Source organism: Aptenodytes forsteri, unplaced genomic scaffold (assembly GCF_000699145.1).
Source record: "Aptenodytes forsteri isolate BGI_AS27 unplaced genomic scaffold, ASM69914v1 Scaffold229, whole genome shotgun sequence".
Classification (NCBI taxonomy): domain Eukaryota; kingdom Metazoa; phylum Chordata; class Aves; order Sphenisciformes; family Spheniscidae; genus Aptenodytes; species Aptenodytes forsteri.
Window position 1 is genome coordinate 6,848,912 of NW_008795863.1, and position 21,117 is coordinate 6,870,028.

Below are 21,117 nucleotides of genomic sequence, written 5' to 3' on the forward strand. Positions count from 1 at the left end.
ATACATAACCACTAAGTTCTCTAAATGCACACAAAAAAATTAAAATAATAGCAAATATAAATAATAGAGACATAGTAATATAGTGAAAACTCATTCTGAGATTTACAGAACACAAGTGAATAAGATTTAAATAATCTCAAAAATACAACCATGGTTCAGCAAAGACAATGATGCAGTCATGAGGAGAGACATGAGAAACGGAAAGTCAGTTCCATGTCATTTTAAAGATACAGACTTAGAGATTTCCCTGATTTTTTTTTTTGATGTGTACAAATGTTCATTAGCCACAGAGGCAATGTAGAAGTAGGTACACAGGTAAAGAGATAACTGTGTTAAATACTCTACCACCAGCTCACCTGACAGTTACTTAGAAAAAATTATGTAACAATGATTCTTTCTCTGTTCTGTAAGAATGATTCTTTCTCTGTTCATCTGCCCAGTATTTGACATCAAACCTTAAAAGAGTTTACAGACCAAGCCATCTCAAATATTTCTGGGGGGCAACACAGTTGAATATACCAGAAAATATGGGGAACGTGAATGCACAAAGATGCCAATCAATCAGTTCATAAAGAGAAACAGAATTAGAATTAGCAAGCAAATCTTTAGATCAAGCTTAAATAACAGCAGAAACTTTAAAGGAAATAAAAATTACCTTGAAAATCAGCCTTACACAAACTTTACTCATTGTTGGTTATTGTATACAAATATGAATTAAAAAAAAAATCTCCCATGCAAAAAAAACCAAACTCGTTTTCGCTTTGACCTCAAGATATGGGAAAGTAACGACTAGATTGAGAATAGACTTACCTATACAATTTTTTTACCGTTTCTCTTCGCATTCTTTTGGGGGGGATGGGGGTGTCAGACATATCTAACATTTCAGGCTGAAGCAATGATTCAGTGACTTTATCTGATGGAGTCATACCTATGAAAAAGTTGCAAGTAAGAACAAACTTAAAATATTAATCCCACTGATTATAAATGGGTCCTGTAACAGTAGTGTTAAACCTCTGAAGTAAGGCTTTAGACGTGCCATAAATTTTATAGTTACCTTATGTCTGAAACAGTTCAAAGATGACAGGTAAAAACATTTGCTTTATTTACAGTTGTCACAGAGTAAATGTTGGTTTTTTAAATATTTTGAAATATCATAAATTATTTTATATTGGCATAAAAAGCATTTCTAACTAGGAAATACTATCCTTGCAGAATTAGGGGTGTTTCTTTTTGTAGTACAATGTTTTGATTGTGTTTCCTTAGCAAAAGCAATTCAGCTCTTTACCACACGGTCATTTCAAAAGGAATGTCAATGTTCTCTACCACTGGGCCAGCCAGACTAGCAGTTATATAACCTCATATTAGTGAGATCATAGTATCATGCTCACAAGACACTAACTGACCACATTTTTCTTGTCTGAACACATTACAGGGCAGTGCTGGTCTAGGCAATATCCACAGCATCATACTACATACAGGTTTTCTATTCTTTCCCTAAAATGAGACATCTCTAAGCTCTTAATTAATTTTAACAATCTTCCTTCGTAGCTTGAACTTGTTAGTTTGTAAGAGTAGAATACATCTGGATGCACTTAACAGTTCTCCTCCTTTAGGACACCAAAAATATAATACAATAACCTACCCAATTTTTGTTCTATTATCTTGAGACTTTCCTCTTGTTTGGCAAGTTCCTGTTTTTTCTTTTGCATTTCTGGAGTGGTAAGTGACTGCAAATGGAAATCAAGGTCCTTATTCACATTATCAAGTTTCACCACTGCTGCACGGTATTGCTGAAGAAGATCTAATTGAAGAATGAAATAATAAAACATAAAACAGTAAATAAGTGGTCATTTTGAGTTAGAAGGCTACCAAATACAATCCAGACAATGTGTAAGATTCACAAGAAAACATAGCTTTCAAAAAGCACTACTTAAAAAAACGACCCAAACTTATAGTGGACCAGTGGCTGTTCTTAAAATGACTGCAAAGACAGACTGATTTCTCTTTTCTTTTTGAGCCCGTATCTTAGATCACAGTGAAGTACCAGTGAACTCCGAAAATGACGTGGCAAAGAGGTATTTCTTTACACATCTTGTCCCTTGTGTGCTCCAAACTGAATTTTCTACCTTTGATGCCATTAAGTGTGCTTGTAGTATGTTTCACTTTCAGTGCTACAAAGCTGAAGCTTGTATTACTGAGTTGAATTCTAGTCCACCTTGTGGAACAAGAGAACATTTACTGAGTTTCACTTTGTCCCACCTATGGAAATTTAAACAAGGAGACAGCAGTAGACTCAGCTAAACAAGGGCATATTTTGCTGACAAACTTTGTTCCTCTTTTAACATATGAGATAGAGAATTTTTCTCTGTCCAGGCATTGAATAAATATGTCAAGCAATAAAGAAAGGGTTCAAGCATGTTTAGCCCAGGCTCATTCATTTTACTTTGTGGTGAATATGAAGTAGCTTGCACAAAGCTTAACTGAACACTAGATTACCTTACATTTGCCACAGGGTGAAAGCGTTCATATAGATAGTTCCTGCAGACTGACAAAAGGCACTGTAAATTCTTAGTATGGTTTATTTTAGAAGTACCTTGTCGGTGTAATCACAGTTTAAGTAACTACTTTCCTTTTATGCTACAAACATAGAAGAAGAGCAAGTCACAACTAATGTTAAGGCTGAAATTCAGTTCAAAACAAGTCTTGTGTAACGAGGCGCTGTTCTTTATATGGAATTTCACTATTATTTTCCTTTAAATATCTAGTAACTATCCAAGTGAAATTAAAACATATGCCCTTTTCTTCTGCCATGATTGTTCCTGTACTAAACTATAGAAAATTCCAATTTAATTCACCTTGGGTAATAATTGAGTTCGACAATTGAAAATGTGTTGATAGACAAATATAAAGTGTGCTAAACCCAGCATATTTCTGTCTGTAGCTGAAATGCTTACTATGTTTTTCCTGCCTGTAATATATTTTTACTGAAATGCCTATGAAAGATCTTTTTAGTCTTTTTTTCTCCCTCAACTGGTCAATGTTAAGTACCTTGCTCATATATAAGGCTACTTCAACAGGTACACGTGTTCTCTCTCTCCCGTTCTCTTCCCACCCCACTCCATTGCACATTTCTAGGAATACTGTCATGGAAAAACTTCATGTCCTTTCTTTTGAAAATTAAGTATTTAAGAACAACCTTATTTGTGAGTAAGACTTTTCAATGTTTTACAAATCAGTCAGGTCAGCTGTTACATGTCAGAAGCTGCCATCTTTTAACTTCATTTATAACCTTTATTCTGAAAGGAAGAATCCAAGCACGTAATGAAATGTTAAGTGATGCCACAAGAAATATAAGGTATCTTCTTGTTAGGGAAATAATGTAGATGATGTTGCGCATGACTCTGATGAGAACAGGAATTTTTCTACCACTGCTTCATAGAGTTACTTGCACAGTAAGAAATTCTAAATTGATGTATGGTGTTTCCAGAGGAGAAAGACCTGAAACTTCTGTTCTTCAAGGATGCTGGAATTCAATCAGCTCAAGCTTCTCATGCCTGCTGTTTGAATGATCACTACCTGCTTATACTCTTTCTTTAATAAAACTAAGAAAACGGGGGAATATCTCATGATTATTATTTTTTTTTCCAGGAAATTTAATAGCTATAAGCTTTTAAGAAAAGGGAAATTCATAAATAGGACATTGTACAGGTCATATTTCTTAAAATAACTTTATGCTAAATTGAGGTTTTCCTTTTTATATTACGTAAGAGAGTAACAAACATAGGCAAGCAATATAATTTTGGAAGTTCTGTGTTTTCATGACTTCATCAACCCACCTATCTGTCCAGAGAAAGTAGAGTAAAGTTTTGGCATGGGTGCTCCAAATACCATTCCTCTGAGTTTGTCCATTGGAGGAGCTTTATTCTGAAGGCCTCCAAATTTTCCATTGCTGCGAATCCTGTCTCCTTCCCTAGTCAGCAAAGTAGGGCAGTGTGTAATTTTCACAACCTACAGAGGTATAAAAAGTGATACTGAATTAGTAACTCCATGAAAAAAAAAAAATCTAAGTTTTCAACAATGCTGTTGTGAAGCTTTCTATCTTTCAACTACGATGCAGTTTGTTCTCTAATGAGAACATATTTTATGAAATTACATTTCATGACTTTTGCTCTCAAGTAATACAATGCATATATTAAAATTAAACAGTACTGTTGATAATTATGAAGACTAGATTTTTCGGAGGTTTTTTGTCTCTTCAGATTTATCAGAACTCTGGAGGCAGAATTTAGATCTATACTGGGAAAAAGATAATTATCAATACTATGAAGTAATGGCAATAAACATTAGTGTTGATAAAAAATGTGAGCTTTTTTTTTTTTTTAAATGCACAAGATTTAAAGCATCTAAATGCCAAGGGATTTATTTCTTATAACATATTCAATAAAACTTCCATATAGTTGATGAAATTTACCTGTGGTGGGTGACTGAAACAAATGGTGTGACAGACTAACCAAGTGAAATGACCCAGACCTCATTTTGGGAAATGACTACATATACAAACTCCTTTCCCTGAACAGACACAGACGGTCAAGTCTCCTGACACTGATTAACAACCGAGATCTGACTCTTCTGTCTCTTCTATTTGATTTTGCAGCAAAAAATATATACTTTTTGATGAAAGAAGCACACACAGTCTTCACAGCTGAAAAATGGTAGCTATTTGTTCACTTGACAGACACTGAGATGGTTATTACACATGATGAAAATTAAAATATGAATGTCAATCATCTGGTTTTCACTATGACTATATCCATATTTCCGAGACACTCTCTGAAAACATTCGAGACAGTCCTTGTTCCCAGGTTACCAGCTAGCGGTAGCCAATAAAAAGGGAACGGAATCACAGAGTAAAAGAGCTGGTCAGGCCCAGAGCACAGAGCAGGAAACCTGTGTTGCACTGACTGTGAAAGAACGAAACAGGTAACCAATTTCTGATGGCACCAGAGGTTGTTAACTTGTAGTTCTCTTATGAACAGCCCTGCAGTACAATTTCTTATACTTCTGGAGAGGGGGAAAAAAAAAAAAGAATATCCAGCTCCAAGAGCTTAATGTTTAAGCAGTATGGTTCTACATTCTTATGCTGAATCATTACTTCGATTCTAGCAAACTCATAAGCTGAAACAGAAAGTGCTCAGTGTCAGGACTTCCTCAGAGACCCTTGCCTGCTAAAATGTGTCCCATTAAACCGAAATAAAATGGGTCAGAAAAAGGTCTAGTAAGTTTCACATCAAGATTTAGTGGATCCGAAATGTCATCATGTGCCTCCGACTCCTGTGTTTTATTATACATACAGGGACTAGGAAAGTACTGGAGAATTTGCATTTAACACTAACTGCAAAACTAAAAATGTTTATCTTTAAAAACATGGTCCCATGCTTCATGGCAACATTCACATAATTGAATTTGTTGAATGGAGGTAATTTTGTCAGTGCCAATAATAAAGATTTCATTCACTTAAGTGAATCAAGACTTACAGACAGAAAGCACGCTTACAGCTAATGCAGCATTAAACTTAGCAATTATTCTAAGTTTGTAATGTATTAAATATGTAGCGATACAATATATTTGTTTTAAAAAGTATCAAGAATAATTGAAACATACCTCTTTTCTGTAATGGTTGGCAGCATCCAAGTTATCTATAATGATAGTGTCACCCAAGAGCATCCCAAACACTGAAAAATGCAATTTTTTAAACCATGAAATTTCTCCACAACAAAATAACTTGAGTTTTGAAAAATCAGTTCTGAGGCTTCATTATTACAGCTTTTCAGATAAGTGCAAGGGAAATAGCACGTGCATGATCTTTTTTCAATGAAATTTTATTCTGAGATTGAGATAAATATGCAATCTTCTGTTTCCATCAAAGAATTAATAAAGAAAAAAGTTTAGGACGTTTAATTGCCTTATGGCATAATTGACTGTATTTTCCACCAAAGTACTCTCTTGATATCTTATTTACATTTGTGAAGACACACATGATAAAATCCCAAGTTTTAGGAAATTACATAAATGATAATTTTTTTACGTCCTCCTTGAACGGTGTTCTTGGTTTCTTAATATTCAATGGGTTATCAAAGGAAAAAAGAAAACCAAACCAACATTCCCAGGCTGATGATCCAACTGATTTTAAGACCTTTCTTCTGCTAATAAAAGACTGTTCTATACAAAGTCTAACCTGATGCAGCCTTGCCCCGGAAAAGTAATAGCCTATCTGCTAATGAAGGACACAAAGAAGAATTTATAGTTGAAGTCGCTGACAATATCTAACTTTCTGAAAATAAACTGGACTAAAAATTATTTTTTTATTAACTGTAGGGAGGAATATTTCAATACTGGGAAGTTGTGAAGTAAAAGGAAAAACTTATTGAACTAATTACAGATTCCAACTCTCAATATAAAGGAGTAGGTCTACTTTATTTAAGAAAAGGAGGGTAGGAAAAGATAGGTACTGCTATGTTGTTAGAAAGAGCGAGAGGATGATGGTTGCCTAAACTGGAGTCTACATAAAAACTGAAAGCTTATTCTTACTCTAACTATTTAAGTATAACATACATAGTCATGTACAGTTTGGTCTGAGTGTACATAAATCTATGCATTACGCATTTTTGAGAGGAATAGGACTGGAAAAACAGCCTAACAAAAGCAGTAACTTCTGCAACATGAAAATATAAAACTAGCATCATGATTGTCAGTTTCTGCTTACATGAGCTTGGGAATAAGATAATGCTGTAGTAAGTTAAAACAGAAAAACCCTCTAGTATATGTAGTAGAGAAAATAAAATAAGACAACAAGCAGAACACAGTGGTCACTGCTGAAATTTTCACAACTGTTGTTTGCAAGTACTTAACGCTAATGTCATCCTCTTTTTTCCAGCAGACCTCATAAGGAATGTACACTGGTATTTGCAAATGTCTCAATGAAGATTACTGAATGGATTATGATTTGTGATGTTTCTGTATTTCATTTATTAAAAAGAAAGAAGTTATGAACAATTTCTTTAATATCATTTACCTGTTTGACAATGCTCTACATTATCTGGAAATGTTAACAGATCTCTGGCAAATACAGGATTTCCAATAGGTCTGAAGAAGATTTTTCCATTTCTTAAGTGAGGTAAAGGCCTAGTTAAAGAAAGGGGAGAGTGAGGGAGAAGAGTGAGGGAGAAGAAAAGAAGAGAAAAAAGCAATTTGTCCTTATTTCATTATTGCTTCTGACAATCTAGTCAGAAATCTCAAACTCAATGGAATGCATCTTAACACTTCCACATTAAAGTGCTAAATGATCCCAACATTATCTGGAATGCCAGTTATATTAAAGATGCTTTGGTGAAACACTAATTTGTAATGAGACGTATATCCAACAAATTCATATGACTAATTTTGCGCACAAATTTTAATACACTATTCTATAAAAACTGAGATTTTGGATCTTATAAATACATCTGCACATCAGATCTTTTCTAAAATGCATTCTTTATGATATTAGCAGTCATCTTCATAAGCAAATTATTTTCAGATACAGAATTATTGTATTTTCCTTTATCTTCCAGGAAACCAAAACAGCAGAATGAATTTCTATTACTATAGATGATTTTACGGAATGTACTCTGGAATTGGATTTTTTAAAAAGTTAGAATTTGATTTGAAGCAGTAGAATTATTAAAAAAAGTTCCTGCTCTAGAAAACATGTAGAAATGAAGAAGAAAAAAAAAAAGGCAGATTGTCTTCTCTTTTTAAGAGAAACACCCTATTAAATAAAGAACAACACACAGTTAAAGATATAAAGCTAGGATTTCAGCTAACATTTCAAATGACATTACTGTTGCTACCATTATGAAGCCAGAAATTTTTTAGTTCAAATATTTAATAGGAGTCAAGTTTAGAAAAGAAATTAGACCAAAAAAAAGTTGAAGTATGTAATGCAAATGCAGAAGTTTCATTATTTTTTCTCTACCTGTTCCAATCAGGGAGTGTCTTCTTGTAAATAGAATCAAGGGGTAACACTTGTTGTCGACCTTGAGTTTCATCAAAAATAGAACGAGCCGCTTCAGTAGTCAGTGTGACTACACAGTCCATGTCACTTGCCAAATGCCAAGAGATAACTTTTGCTGCTTCGTTATCCTCAATTTGTGCTAAATGTGCAATCTGTACCACAGAAGTTAGAGCAGTCAAAATAGAAGCCAAGACCACCGCCCCTTTTCATACTAATCACAATCATCCTGCAACACCAATCAGACATTTAATTCCCCTGTTGATGGCTCTGTTAGAAGAGCTGGTCATCTGATGGGTTGAGAACGGTATCTTCTTTTTAATTCTCCTCAAAAATTACCTGCATATTCGGTTGGCTAATTTTTCATCACTACCACTTCCTGGAACCAACAAAACCCATTTGAAGGCTCTCTGAGAGAAAACTCACCTTGCCTAAAATATCCTGGTTGCCTTTTGGATAGTTTGGGAGCGTACAAGTTCGCCTTGGCTGTTTCATTATTCCTTCTTGATCCAATATCTTTTGTTTTATAAGAGAATCCACATACTGAAGCTGAGAATTAAAATTTAAAGTTAGCAAGAACTTGAAGCTTCTAAGCCAAGCTGCAGAAGTAGTTACTTTACCTGTTGTCAATCAAGTTCCTAACAAAAAACATTCAATAATCTGAAACAGACTCTTAATACATAGGGGAATACTGCATATAATCTCAGAGGAGAGCAAAAGGAGGGGCACTGCAATTGTGATTATGAACTTTTTTATTACTACTTTTTTTTTAAAGACTTTCAGGGAGCTTTCAAGCTACCAGAGCTTGATTAAAGTCAAAACTGAAGAAAGTTTAAATCAGTAGGAAAAGGCAACCACAAATGTACAAGAAGAAACCCTTTTAGAAGGGGACCATGTCCAGGCCTGAAAAATTTAGCCAGCAGGGGGAACTTGGGTATCATGACTGCAGAATGTGTATAATTTAATTTTACTGATTTATGATTAATGACTTTAACACTTGTTTTTATTTGATCTAAAGATAACTGTTAATTTACATTTCCCCCCCCCCAAATGTTAGTAGTAGTTTCAAAATTTTCTTTAACAAGTTTCTTTAAAATATAATCGGATCTTTATGGGAAATTAGCAATGGGGTACATTGCCCTGAATCTTTCAAACTTACTTCTACGTCAACTTTGGCAGTAACATATGAAATTCACTAACTCTCTGAAAAGAAGTGTTTTCCTTTGGTCTACTTACGCCAGAATACATCCAGTGTATACTGATCAGCCTGCAAAAACCCATTATTAAAACTAGCAGTACCAGTAACACAACTGGTAACCTTAGCAGAAAGGCAAAAACAAGATCACGGTATGAAAGAGAAGTTTTTCTTATTTCTCTAGCAGTTTTTTTAAAAGATAGTCACACTAGCAGAACAATCAAAAAATTTTAAGTTTGGCTTTGATCCACAAATTTTCCTCATGGTTTAAATTTTCAGGGTTTTGGTAACAGGTGCTTGTGTATATACCAGTGTGATTCAATAATGTTATATAATGATATCAATTTCATATTAAGATTACATTTATTTTTAAGATGTTATGGAGTTTAGTAAGAAATAAGCCGTACTGTATTTGCCTGTGGTAATTCAATTTGGTGTTTTTTCAGTTCACTCTTCAGGTGAGTTTCTCTTGTTTCAGCTTCTTTAACCTGACCTGAAACCAATAAAATCAACAGCGAGTAAGGAAATGTTAAAAAGCAACAGAACATTTCTTACAACTTTTCAGAATCACGCCACCCACAGCTGATGGTATCTACTTCTCAATTTCAGCACAGAACATCAGGATTTGTCCACAAAGATCTTGTAATTTGTCCAGCTTCTAAGCAATTTCAGCAGCTGCCATCTCCTTCAGCTTCAGAAAGCAATGGGGCTAGTCCTTGCATCAGTCTGAAAATGTAAGCTCTTTTTTGTTTTCATCCTCAATTTTATCTTTCCAAATGGTTCTCCCACAGGCAATTTTATCTTTCCAAATGGTTCTCCCACAGGCAAAATGGCAAGAGGGAAGGGAAGAGTGGTAGCTGGCACTACCCTCTTTGGTCTCCTATATGGGATACCACTTCCTGGACACTATTTCCTCAACTCTCATATCTGAACTGAAGCAATTTTGAAAACAAATGAGTAAACAGGTGAGTTGCTTCCCACTCTCTCTATTCAAACAGGTTTATATTTGGAAATGTTATTTAAGCATAAAGTGTAATGTTGTGCTCTAACTTACTCTCTAGAGATGTGCAAAAGTCTGCAAATATGAAGCAAAACTTTTTGCCTTTCACACTGGAATTCAGGAATTTGCATCCATAATGGAAACATGCAGTAAGCAAGTAACAGAAACATAGCCCTGTTCTAAAATTACAAGAAACAGTAGCATCTTCTAATTCCAGCATGCTTTATTTACATGTATTGATTACTTAAAATAAAAATGCAAAATGCATCTATTAAAACAAACCTTCTGATCGACAGGATGATTCAAACAAAAAAATAACGCACAGAAAACGTTTCCTTCATCTCTCTCCCATTCCCATAAACAACTGCCCTCACACTGCTCTGCTGTTTAACAGACTTTATAAAGGATTACATTTGCTGAAGAACAAACAAGGAATAGCTAGCTACACAATACTTTTGAATAATGTACGTAGGGTCAAATGTAGGGGGAAAAAGTAACATTTTGAAAATGTAAGACTAACTTTTTGAAAGAGGATTATCTATAGTTCATTCCCTAAAGTAGATTTTAGGCAACTGTTGAATTTCCAGGTGGATGAGGATTCACATATCCATTGCAAAGATGGGAGTGCAAGGCAGTCATGGAAAAAAAAAGAATCGGACCACCAACTTCAATGTTTTATTCCTCCTTTTGACAGTTCTGACACAAGACATTCTACCTCAAATCAAGACCCTTTATAGGTAGGTCCATCCAAATAACTAGATACTTCCCTGCCTATGCAAAGATATATTCCCTTCCGCTCCTCTCTAATTACTGTATCTCATGATTTCAATTTTCTTCCCCTCTCTATATTCTCAAAATTATTGAAGGAAAAAAAGTTTAATTCCCAGGGAATTTATTTATGTATTTGATTGAACTTACATTTCATTTCAGTTACAAGCTGATTAGTAGTATCAAACCAATTTCTGTAAACACCTATGGCGTGAGATAATTGGTCTCTCTCCCTTGTAAGTGCTGCCATCTGTTGCTGCTTCTTGAAATCTACAGAAATAAATATATATATTTTTAGAAGAAAATACAGTAACATACTTAGTTGGTTTAAACATCAGCAAAAATCTATTAAGCTATGACACAGTTCTGAAGAAGTATTATGGACCTAAAAATAGTTGGTTCTAAGGAAAAGCAAGCATTTTAGAGTAATTGAAACATACCATTGTAAAACATAAATGACAGACGGTACGGTTCCAAAGGTTTTTTCAAAGCTGGCAGATCTGGCTCAAATACAAGAATATATTCAGTGCTATCTCTTCCAGGACTGTTTTCAGCCAGCACTAGATTCTAATAGAACAAACATATATACATAAGTTTATGTTCACGCCTGAAGTAATACACAAAATAAAATAAACATTCTTCAAATACTAAATCTTAGAAAGTTACCTAACACATGATGTCTATACAATATTACTATAGTTTTAAGCATTGGCTTGGAAATGCCTTTTATACCTAATAAAAAAAAGCAAAATACAAAGATTTAGCAGTAACTATTTTATTATTTAAGAATTAAGATTGTCATTTTACCTGTTTAAAGAGTCTTATTATTTTTGGCTATATATTTAAGAGACATATGCTCAGAAAAAAAATTATCTGCACTGTCCCATAAGCAAGATTTCCTTGGATGTACTTCATTCAGCATGTGAACAAATGCAAACGGAACATTAAAAAGAAAGAACCAATGCATAAACACAGAGAAAGAAAAACAAACTATTCCCAGTGCTGAGTTAAAGTTACTGCTGTTACCATGGAAGCAGACAGCAGGTCCCAAATGAATGAACAATATATATCCAAACACTAACATGAACATCCCATTTCTTATCAATTCCTTATTGAAAAGACAACCTAAATCCTTCGCCTTTCTTTACGAACACAGGAAGTATTACAAAACCATAAAGAAAGGTAAACAGAAATAAAATTAGTATAGGTAAGATCTACATGTGCTGTTACTTTGGGAAAGGTATCATGCATAAAATGAATAATGCTTATAATAAAACTCATACTGTTTCCACCTTTAACATGTAGAAATTGCTACTCAACTGGCCAAATCAAGAGAGAGGTGGTTGCAGCCTAAAAGAAGAGATAGATATATAACCTTCAAAGATAGTCTTCACGGCTTTCAAAAATATTGCAGCTACGTATTTAATCAGAAGTCTGCAGTGGAAATATCTTTTCCTTAGAAAATTGACACTAATAAAAATCTAAACATTTTCCTTCATTAAACAAGTTTAGTATTCCTGAACCTCAGTGTAAGGGTAAACATGTCAGATTATCAGCTCCATTACATTGATGCTAATTGCACATAATTATATTTATAAACAAGATGGAACAATTTCAAGATATTTGAAAAAACACTAGCGTGTCCCTTCCCCATTACTAGTCATATGAAAAGTACATTGCATCACAACCAACAAATCCTTTCCACGAGTTCTGTGAGTTGTCTAAAGTCAGAGAACTCAGTATAAGCTAGACAACTGAAAACTGCCTGACGAGGGGAAGAGAGATGGGATTCACTGAAATGGAATTACTCCCGATAGAAGACTAGGGAATGCAATTGACTGTCAAAAGCAGTAGGATCTCATCAGATCACCGTAATGAGAAAGCAGAAGAACGCAAACCCCACCCACTGAACAAATCAGGAATATATAAGTAGAAAGAAAAAGCATCTGCTCACAAAAAAAAATTCCCAAACAAGCCAAACGAAAAAAAAAAACCAAAACCCCAAACATGCCCCCTCCCCCTCCCCCATTACATAGGTTGTTAGCTTAGTCACTGAAGCAAGACTGGAGTATTTAGGTCACAATGGCTCAACAGCAGGTTACTAGTACACGGAGATAAAAAAAAATTGTTATTTCTGCGTCGGTGAGGAGTCTGAGAAATTATCCAGTAATTTTATCTGAACTGTCAGAGTCCACTCTATGGGGTTATTATTCCCCTTAACAGTATGAAGTTTTAAACTTCTGTTGAAATTTCTACCACAGGTGTAAATGCCAGGTTTGTGGAGAAAAGTGCTACTCTATTAGACCAGTGGTTATAGCTGACCCCTTACCTATACTTTTGTACTTTTTCCCACCCCACCTGCCCGAGAAAAACGTGTTCACAAACCACTTAATTTATTACTCCTGAAACATGGTTGGAGAAGACGAGAAACTCAGAGTGCACCATAGATCAATTAGTATATTAATTTTATCTGATACTTCTATTCAGTCCATGCATTTTATTTTTCTAGCTTTTCATACAGATTTTGTCACTCTTCCTTATGGATCAGAGTAGACCAGAGTTTGACAGATTATTCAGTGAAAAGTGTTTGCCCATGTTAACTGGATGTTTCTGTCCTTGACTGTTACTGATAGAATTATTTATGCTGTGTCATTAAGTTTCATCTATGTAGTTCCATAAAAGCAGCTGATGTACTGAATAAAATATATTATGAAGAAGTTTGTATGTAGGATCTGTAGATTTTGGTGATTCTACTGGGGTTTTATTGTGGTGATTTCCAAGATGTACCTGGGAGATTTTGTATTTGTTGCTAAGGCAGTGGTGCCTCCACCTGGCACACACTGATGCTCATCTGCTGGGAAGCTGCTTCCAATGAACGAATTAGAAGAGGCGGCTGAGAAAATGTCTTTAAAAAGTTGGATCCTCCTTCAGTACACCTTCTAACTGTTTGAAGATTTCCATAGATTTCAGGCTAGCAAAACATGTGACAACCAGAGGAACCAAATGAAGTAGGCGTATACTTTTGCTCTGCAATTCTTATACGATGCTTCAGCAACTTTAAAAAAAAAAAGCTATATATACCTATTTCACCACATGAATAGTCCTATTGACTGCAGGCTTTTAGAGAGATAGTGTGATCATTCCACTCAGAACAAATGTGCGGCTCTATACTCAGCTGGGCTTTTTTGGTGTGTTTTTAACAGTTTCTGGTTTTGTGCATGTGCATGTTGTAACTTGTCTTTTACATTATACTTTGTAACAATGGTTACAAATAGAATTCATAGGTTTTAAAAATTCAGTCTGTATTTGTTGAAGAAAAAGTGACTGCGATGATGTGACTACAATATGCAGTACTTTCAGAGGTATACATGATGCTACAGCCAGAGATTCAAACTGAAATAAGGCAAGCATTTTTAACAGTCAAGGGCACTAATGACTGAAATAAAGTGTAAAAAGAAGTGGTAGTTTTATCTTTAATTCTTCAAATGAGGATAGAATGCCTTTCTGCAAAGTATATATGAGCCCAGTTAGCTTGACAAAATGTAAAGAGAACCTGGTAAAATTTAATTACATATATATGAAGAGGTCAGACTAAATGATCTTAAGATATTACAGCCAGATAGTATGATAAATAAAAATGTAAAATACTGCTAATAATTATCATTTAACTACAAATCGGTGAAGTGTTATTTACATGTGAAATTCAAATGAGGAAAAGACTTATCCTGGATCCCCCTGTATGTCCCAGTCCCTAACTGAGTTTTTGAATGTACTTGTAAACTTCCCTCTTGGCAAGGATAACCAGTTTCAAAACTGAGAAGAAACAATTTATCTACTTATCAGTAAGGGAAGGTTACAATATATGCTAACCCTCCACAAACCACAATGAGGTATAAGATCAACTTTGAAACTGTAGGAAAATAGGCCTCATTAGATCCATTGCTGATGGAGCTAACTGTGTGTTTCGGTCACACTTACAATTTCAGCTGATCCTCTGTCAAATGGAAACTCAATTGTACTGACTTTCCCCTGAAACTGTGGGATCTCTATATCATCTTCATTGGGGCTCTTAATTTTTGCTATTATTCTGCCAACTAGATCAATTCCAGTGTGGTTGTTGTATTCATCCTGTAAGTAAAAAAGACAAAAAAGTTAGTTTGGAACATGAACTAAGTAATCCATTTATATACTGCATTGTGTTTACATGGCAAGGTGCTGGCAGTGGGGGGGCTGCAGGGCAGCCTCTGTGAGGAGAGGCCAGGGCTGCCCCATGCTAGACACAGCCGATGCCAGCCAGCTCCAACAAACCCACCCCAGGGCACAGCCGAGCCCCTCAGCCAAACTGGTGGTTCCTCTGGGAAAATATATTTAAGAAAGGGCAAAAATGTACAGGCAGAGGAGAAGGGAGGGAAAAAAAAAAAGAGAAACAGCAGAGGGAACACCAAGGTGAGAGAAGGAGGGTGGGGGAGGTGCTCCAGGCGCCAGAGCAGAGAGTCCCTTGCAGCCCATGGGGAGACCACGGTGGGGCAGGCATTTCCCCGCAGCCCATGAAAGACCATGGTGGAACAGATATCCACATGGCAGCGCGTGGAGGACCCCACGCCGCAGCAGGGGGATATTTCCTGAAGGACTGCAGCCTGTGGAGAGGGCTCATGCTGGAGTAGTTCATGAAGGACTGCAGCCCATGGAGGGACCCACACTAGAGCAGGGAAACTGTGAGGAGGAAGGAGCAGCAGAGAGGAGCTGTTAAGGACTGACTGGGACCTCCATTCCCCATCCCCCTGCGCTGCCTGGGGAAGGGTAGAGAAGTCTGGAGCAAAGCTGAGCCTGGGAAAGGGTGGGGCTGAAGGTGTTGCTTTACTTTTTTTGTCTTTGTTTCTCAGTACTCAAATCTATTTTAATTGGCGATAAATTAAATTAATTTTCCACAAGTCAAGTCTGTTTTGCCCATGGCAGTAACTGGTAAGTGATCTCCCTGTATCGCTGTGAACGTTCAAAGTTCAGGAAACCATACTTTTTGTAATACAAGATTTCTAAGAGAAACTGTCTCCTGGAAGAAAAATCATGAAGAGAAACATCTGCTGTATATGTAAGTGTTTTCCCACTAGAATCTATTCTTGAAACATTTTTTTGCTGTGCCAACAAGAAACAGGTTTCAATTGAGATGCCTGACAGCAAGGACTACATGTTTTAGTTTTGGTCATCTGTATGTAAATAAAACAAGATGCACCTGTCATATACTGGAAATCACCGATTTACATCTTTTTTTGTGAAGTTAATCTGCAAAGAGATAGCAGCAGTGCCTTACAGGAAAATTCAACATATTTTTAGCAGTCATATATTTCCCTAATTATGATTTTGTATTAAAGTATAGTTACCATTACATGGAGGTATAAATCCTTGACCAGTGTACGGCTAGTAAGAGTTCGAACATTGGAAACTGCTGGAGTAGCTGGTAAAGAATCAGGTAACAAGCGTACAGGTTCATTAGGTACAACGTCAGCTATAATCTAGCAAAAAAAGAAGGAAGAATAAAATAAACTAAAATAAAATAGACTGATGTAATTCACCTGCACCCATGGGTTGCTCAAAAAATACTGAAACAAATGCACGTGAAATTTACTGACAACCTTGAAATAAATTAGCATGACCATAAAACAGTTCTACTAGGTTGCAAATTATGCAGCTCTGTTATTCCACAAAATTTCTGCTTAGTTATAAAAACTAATGAAAACATATTTTGATAATCAACAGTTTGAAATCAGTAACTATCAAAACTAAAAATACAGTTTTTTGCAAAGCTTGCACATGAAAGTATTTACATTCCAAATCTACAAAGTATCATAGTACTTCTCCCAGATGATTCTGTAATACATGTTCTTGGTTACATATAATTAATTATAGATTCAAACCTGTTCACTGCTGAGCATATTTGTCATATCCATTGCAAAGGTAAACTGGATACAGTATATGCCCACTCTCTCTGGAACCACTTTATCCCTAAATAAACCAAAAACAAAACCAAGCAAAAGCAAGTCAATATTGAAGTGACAAGTATTTAAGTATGCAAGCAAGCAAGCAATTCAAATTCTGAGTAGTACTCCAAACTAGTTAGAGAGTCCTGTTCAGGCATGACGTATTTTAGTACTCCTCCGTAATACTCCTCCTTCAGCAGGAACGCCATGAAAGTTTCTCAAGAACTAGAATAAGGCTTTTGGAAGCTTATTCCTTGGATAAGGAAAGTCTCCTCCAAGAGTTTGTCTCTACTAGCTGACAGGAAGTTTGTCGTGGCCCTATTATTCAGAAATCTGTAAGTCTACCTCATTCCACTTTCCATTCATTGAATTTTCATAAAGCTACTGAAACAGAGCATAGAGATGTTTAGATCTGCAACAACAACAAATGCTCTCCAAGTTTAATCATTTGGTTTGAATTTACATAAAATCTGAGTAGCTAATTCCTTCTCTTACTCAGAAAGTGTACAAAGTTGGGTAACTTGGACCAGTGGCCAAGGTTGAGTATAGTGAGAGAGAAAAGCGTTGTAACTCTACCTTACAGCGTTCCAGAGTGCAGACTATGGGCAAAGAACCCCTAACATCAAAATATGAAGGGAAGACAGACGTGTCCACTTCTGCTGCTATAAACAGAACTTCACCTAGCAAAGAAGGCCACACAGCATCCAGAAGACTGCTGCAGTGTTTAACAACGGATAGCAGTGACTTACGAATGCTTAGAAACTTTTGAGGAGATGCAAACAGTCTCTAACCAAGATTCAGACACTTCTCTGAGAGGATGGCTTGTGGCACTCTTGAATTGGTTAATGAGATTTTTGTTTTCAACATACAGCATTTTATCTGTCTTGTCAATAACGTTAAGCAATTTCTTTCCTCTTATTTTGTTTAGGAAGGAGTAAGATGCAAGATTTCCTGGAATGCTTAACTTGTAAAAAAAATCCCCAAGCTTTACCTATTTCTAGAATGGGCCATGATTTTTCCTTTTTGTATTTCATATACAGTAGGAAAAATTCTACCTTCTTTTCTGCATTTTATCTAGGTTAAGATGTAAAGTAGCATCTGCCTTGTCAGGATGCATTAAAAGACTGAGTTGTAAATAATCTGCTAGGATCTCATGGCTGAACACCATCTAACCAGACATATGCTTTAGAAAAAGAAGAAATTGCACAATTGTTATGAAAGTTGTAAGACTGCGCAATAGCATCCATGTTACTGATTGGCGTTAAATAGATGAAAACCATCTGTGACTGTGCCAAGGACAGGAAAACTTGAGAGAAACCAGGTGGTAGACAGTGATGCCACAGACACTGGCAGCAATGAGTAATACGTACTTTCCTACAAGGGCTGCTAATGGGTAGTCTCCACCTACTGTCTGTTCTTTCAAATTTTTCAATAAGGTTGGGAGTTTTAATTCTGGACATCTGTGGACAACTAGTAAACTACAGGTACTAATGTTAAGATTTTCATAATTCCGTATTCAACTCTATATAGGTTAGTTTATATCACACTGGCCACGGCAGTACTTTTCACAGGAGAACATTTATTAACATGACTGCACATTGGCACATTCATTCTAGTTTTCCTTTTCTGGAGGTACAAATACATGATGCAGAGTGCCTTGTTTTGATAATGTTTTAGGGAGTTCTTATGTTTTAACTACACCTATAATCAGGAATTTCTCAGAATGACCAAGGTCACAGAAATGCACCTCATACTTGGTGCAAGTCTGCAGTGATCCTTGGTTTCCGGAGAAGTTAATTCCATAACCTTGGACTAGCCACACAGAAAGCTCTGCTCTGTTAAAAGCAAAACTGCACCCTTATTTGGGAGTCTCCTTGTGCTATAGTTGCCAAACTCAGCCTTAGCAGGCTTTGGAACCTTGAGTGCCTTCAAGGTAAAGACAGATCTCAGTCATGATACAAAAAGCCAGGCTTAAATAGCTTTTTGAATTAGTTGTAATCTCTTAAATGAAAAAGCCTTCATATACAAATACATTACATTGCTGTACACCATCTGAGAAGTTAAAAGACTGAATAAACAAAGGTCTCATCAACTGCCTTCCCAGATGGGATAGTTTCTTGGCTGGATATGACATAGGGAATTACAGATGGGGTACATTTGCATTGCATATCAAGCTGGGTCAGAACCCTGGATTTGAGCAACAGCTAATTTGCTCCCCAGGAAAAAACATGTTGAAGACTTAATGCTACATCAAGGTCTTGAAGGCACATAGATTCGCAAGGATTACAAATTGGATGCCTGGCTTCCTGAACTCTATTATGTGCCCTGAAAGGGAGGAGAGCCAAAGCTGAGAGGCAAGTTAGGAAACTTCCTATCACCTGTTAAAGTGCTGCCACTCAGATGCTCCTGGAATCCTGACATAGCTGAGCTGCAGCACCCTCTGTTCCTCTGATGCAGGAACCAGGATCAGCTGTGCAACAGTGGTATCTGCTGCATTAAGGTGATCCTAAAGTCTGCTTTCTAAAAGCAGAAGGAAAGTCTGCCCCTAGCAGGCAAGAGCTAGAATCAACAGCCAGTACCACAACTATTTAACTGACCCCATAGCGTGCCTGCCAGGAATAGATGTAGAAAGAATGTGGCAGTCAGGCACCAGCTTATGATGGACTCTAGTTCTGCTGCCTGTCATCTAAGACACCATCTCTGAATAAGTAACCCAAGGAAAGACCACTAAACTGACAGGGCCAAGGTCATGGTTCAGAATTAACACACAGATACAGAAGGTATTAAATCACAGTTAAGTCCACTTTGTCCAGCCTGCAATTCTACAGCAGTTGAATGTAACATTGGAAAGAATTAAGGAATGTTACTAGACAAGTGACAAGCAGATGATGTAGTCCCTTTATTGCTAGCTTTTCTCATCATGTATTCTAATATATTATCTTAGACTCCTTTCTTCTACTCTCAGATTAAACAAATGTCAAATCTATCCAGGGAAGAATTCAATCCTCATGTTCATTGCATCTTGCTAATATCTTTTACTATTTCATAGCACTGTATCATACTAATTCTATCACAGATTGTTATTATCAAAACCTGAAACTCTTGTTTCTATTTCAAACTACTAATGCAACTTACTGTACAAAATACATAATTATAAAATCAATGCTGCTATACCTGAAGTAAATGCTGCTATACCTGAAGTAAAAGAAGCCATCTTCCTTATCATCCTTCACTTTACTACAGCTAAATGTTGTAACCTGAAAAGATGCAAAAAATTTAATGCAATATACTGAAAGTTAAAGTACCTTACTTGTAATATGCTATCAAGTCTTAATGATTTGCAGTACTGATAGCATACAGAAATTCAACGAGATCACCTATAATTTAGAAGCTAGCTTCATATTCTTAATTCTTGGAGTCTTTTCTTGGCAAAATTCAGGGTGGCAACTTTTAATAGTCTCCCTGCTATTAGTTAGGTTCTGCAGAGTAGCATTTTTGTCCTTACTATAGTCTTGACATTTGAACAGTCTGACAACTTGTAACCCGACAGATATTGATAAACAAATATGATTGATTTATAATACTTGTTATTTAAAATCTAGAACAGGATATTGATCCAAGTTAAATGAAGGAAAGTTTCTACTGCAAATATGTTTGTCCTATGCTGGCATTTTGATATCCATTTTGAAAATGCATTTGGGTGACTTACATCAATTGCTGGCCTAGTTCCGCTGCTCTGTGCTTCCCACATTTTCATAGAAATCCGTGCTGGATTAATATTTTTAATACTGTTGTCATCTTCAGAAAGAACACTAACCACAAAATCTGTAGAATGAAAGACAACATTTTTTCAAGATCATTTTTATTGATTAATTTTCTTCTTGAATTAAGAAGATCAAACTCCATGAATTTCTGTGTCTCCCTCATACCTAGAGGAAAACCACAGAAAACCCACATTCCAAACAGAACCCAAACAACAAAAAAATTAAAAACAGATATGAAAAACCTTCTCTCCCTAGCCCTGTAATTAGACCAGGTAACAATCCTTAGAAAAAACTCCCACCTACTTTATCCAAAGACTGCTTAAAAAACCCCCTCAAATTTCAAGTCTGCCTTTCCCAGATTATCA

The 21,117-nt window shown here is 36.0% G+C and overlaps 1 protein-coding gene across 1 annotated transcript in view; it reads right to left on the reverse strand.

Moving 5' to 3' along the window:
- Positions 1–21,117, reverse strand: part of SMCHD1 (structural maintenance of chromosomes flexible hinge domain containing 1) — an 83,887-nt gene that overhangs the window by 576 nt on the left and 62,194 nt on the right. The window contains 15 exon segments of the mRNA XM_009284122.1: positions 811–928; positions 1,643–1,801; positions 3,837–4,008; positions 5,662–5,732; positions 7,073–7,182; positions 8,015–8,205; positions 8,477–8,599; positions 9,653–9,738; positions 11,164–11,283; positions 11,454–11,580; positions 14,992–15,141; positions 16,392–16,523; positions 16,926–17,013; positions 20,184–20,245; positions 20,698–20,813. Coding sequence (XP_009282397.1) covers positions 811–928; positions 1,643–1,801; positions 3,837–4,008; positions 5,662–5,732; positions 7,073–7,182; positions 8,015–8,205; positions 8,477–8,599; positions 9,653–9,738; positions 11,164–11,283; positions 11,454–11,580; positions 14,992–15,141; positions 16,392–16,523; positions 16,926–17,013; positions 20,184–20,245; positions 20,698–20,813 — 1,825 coding nt within the window.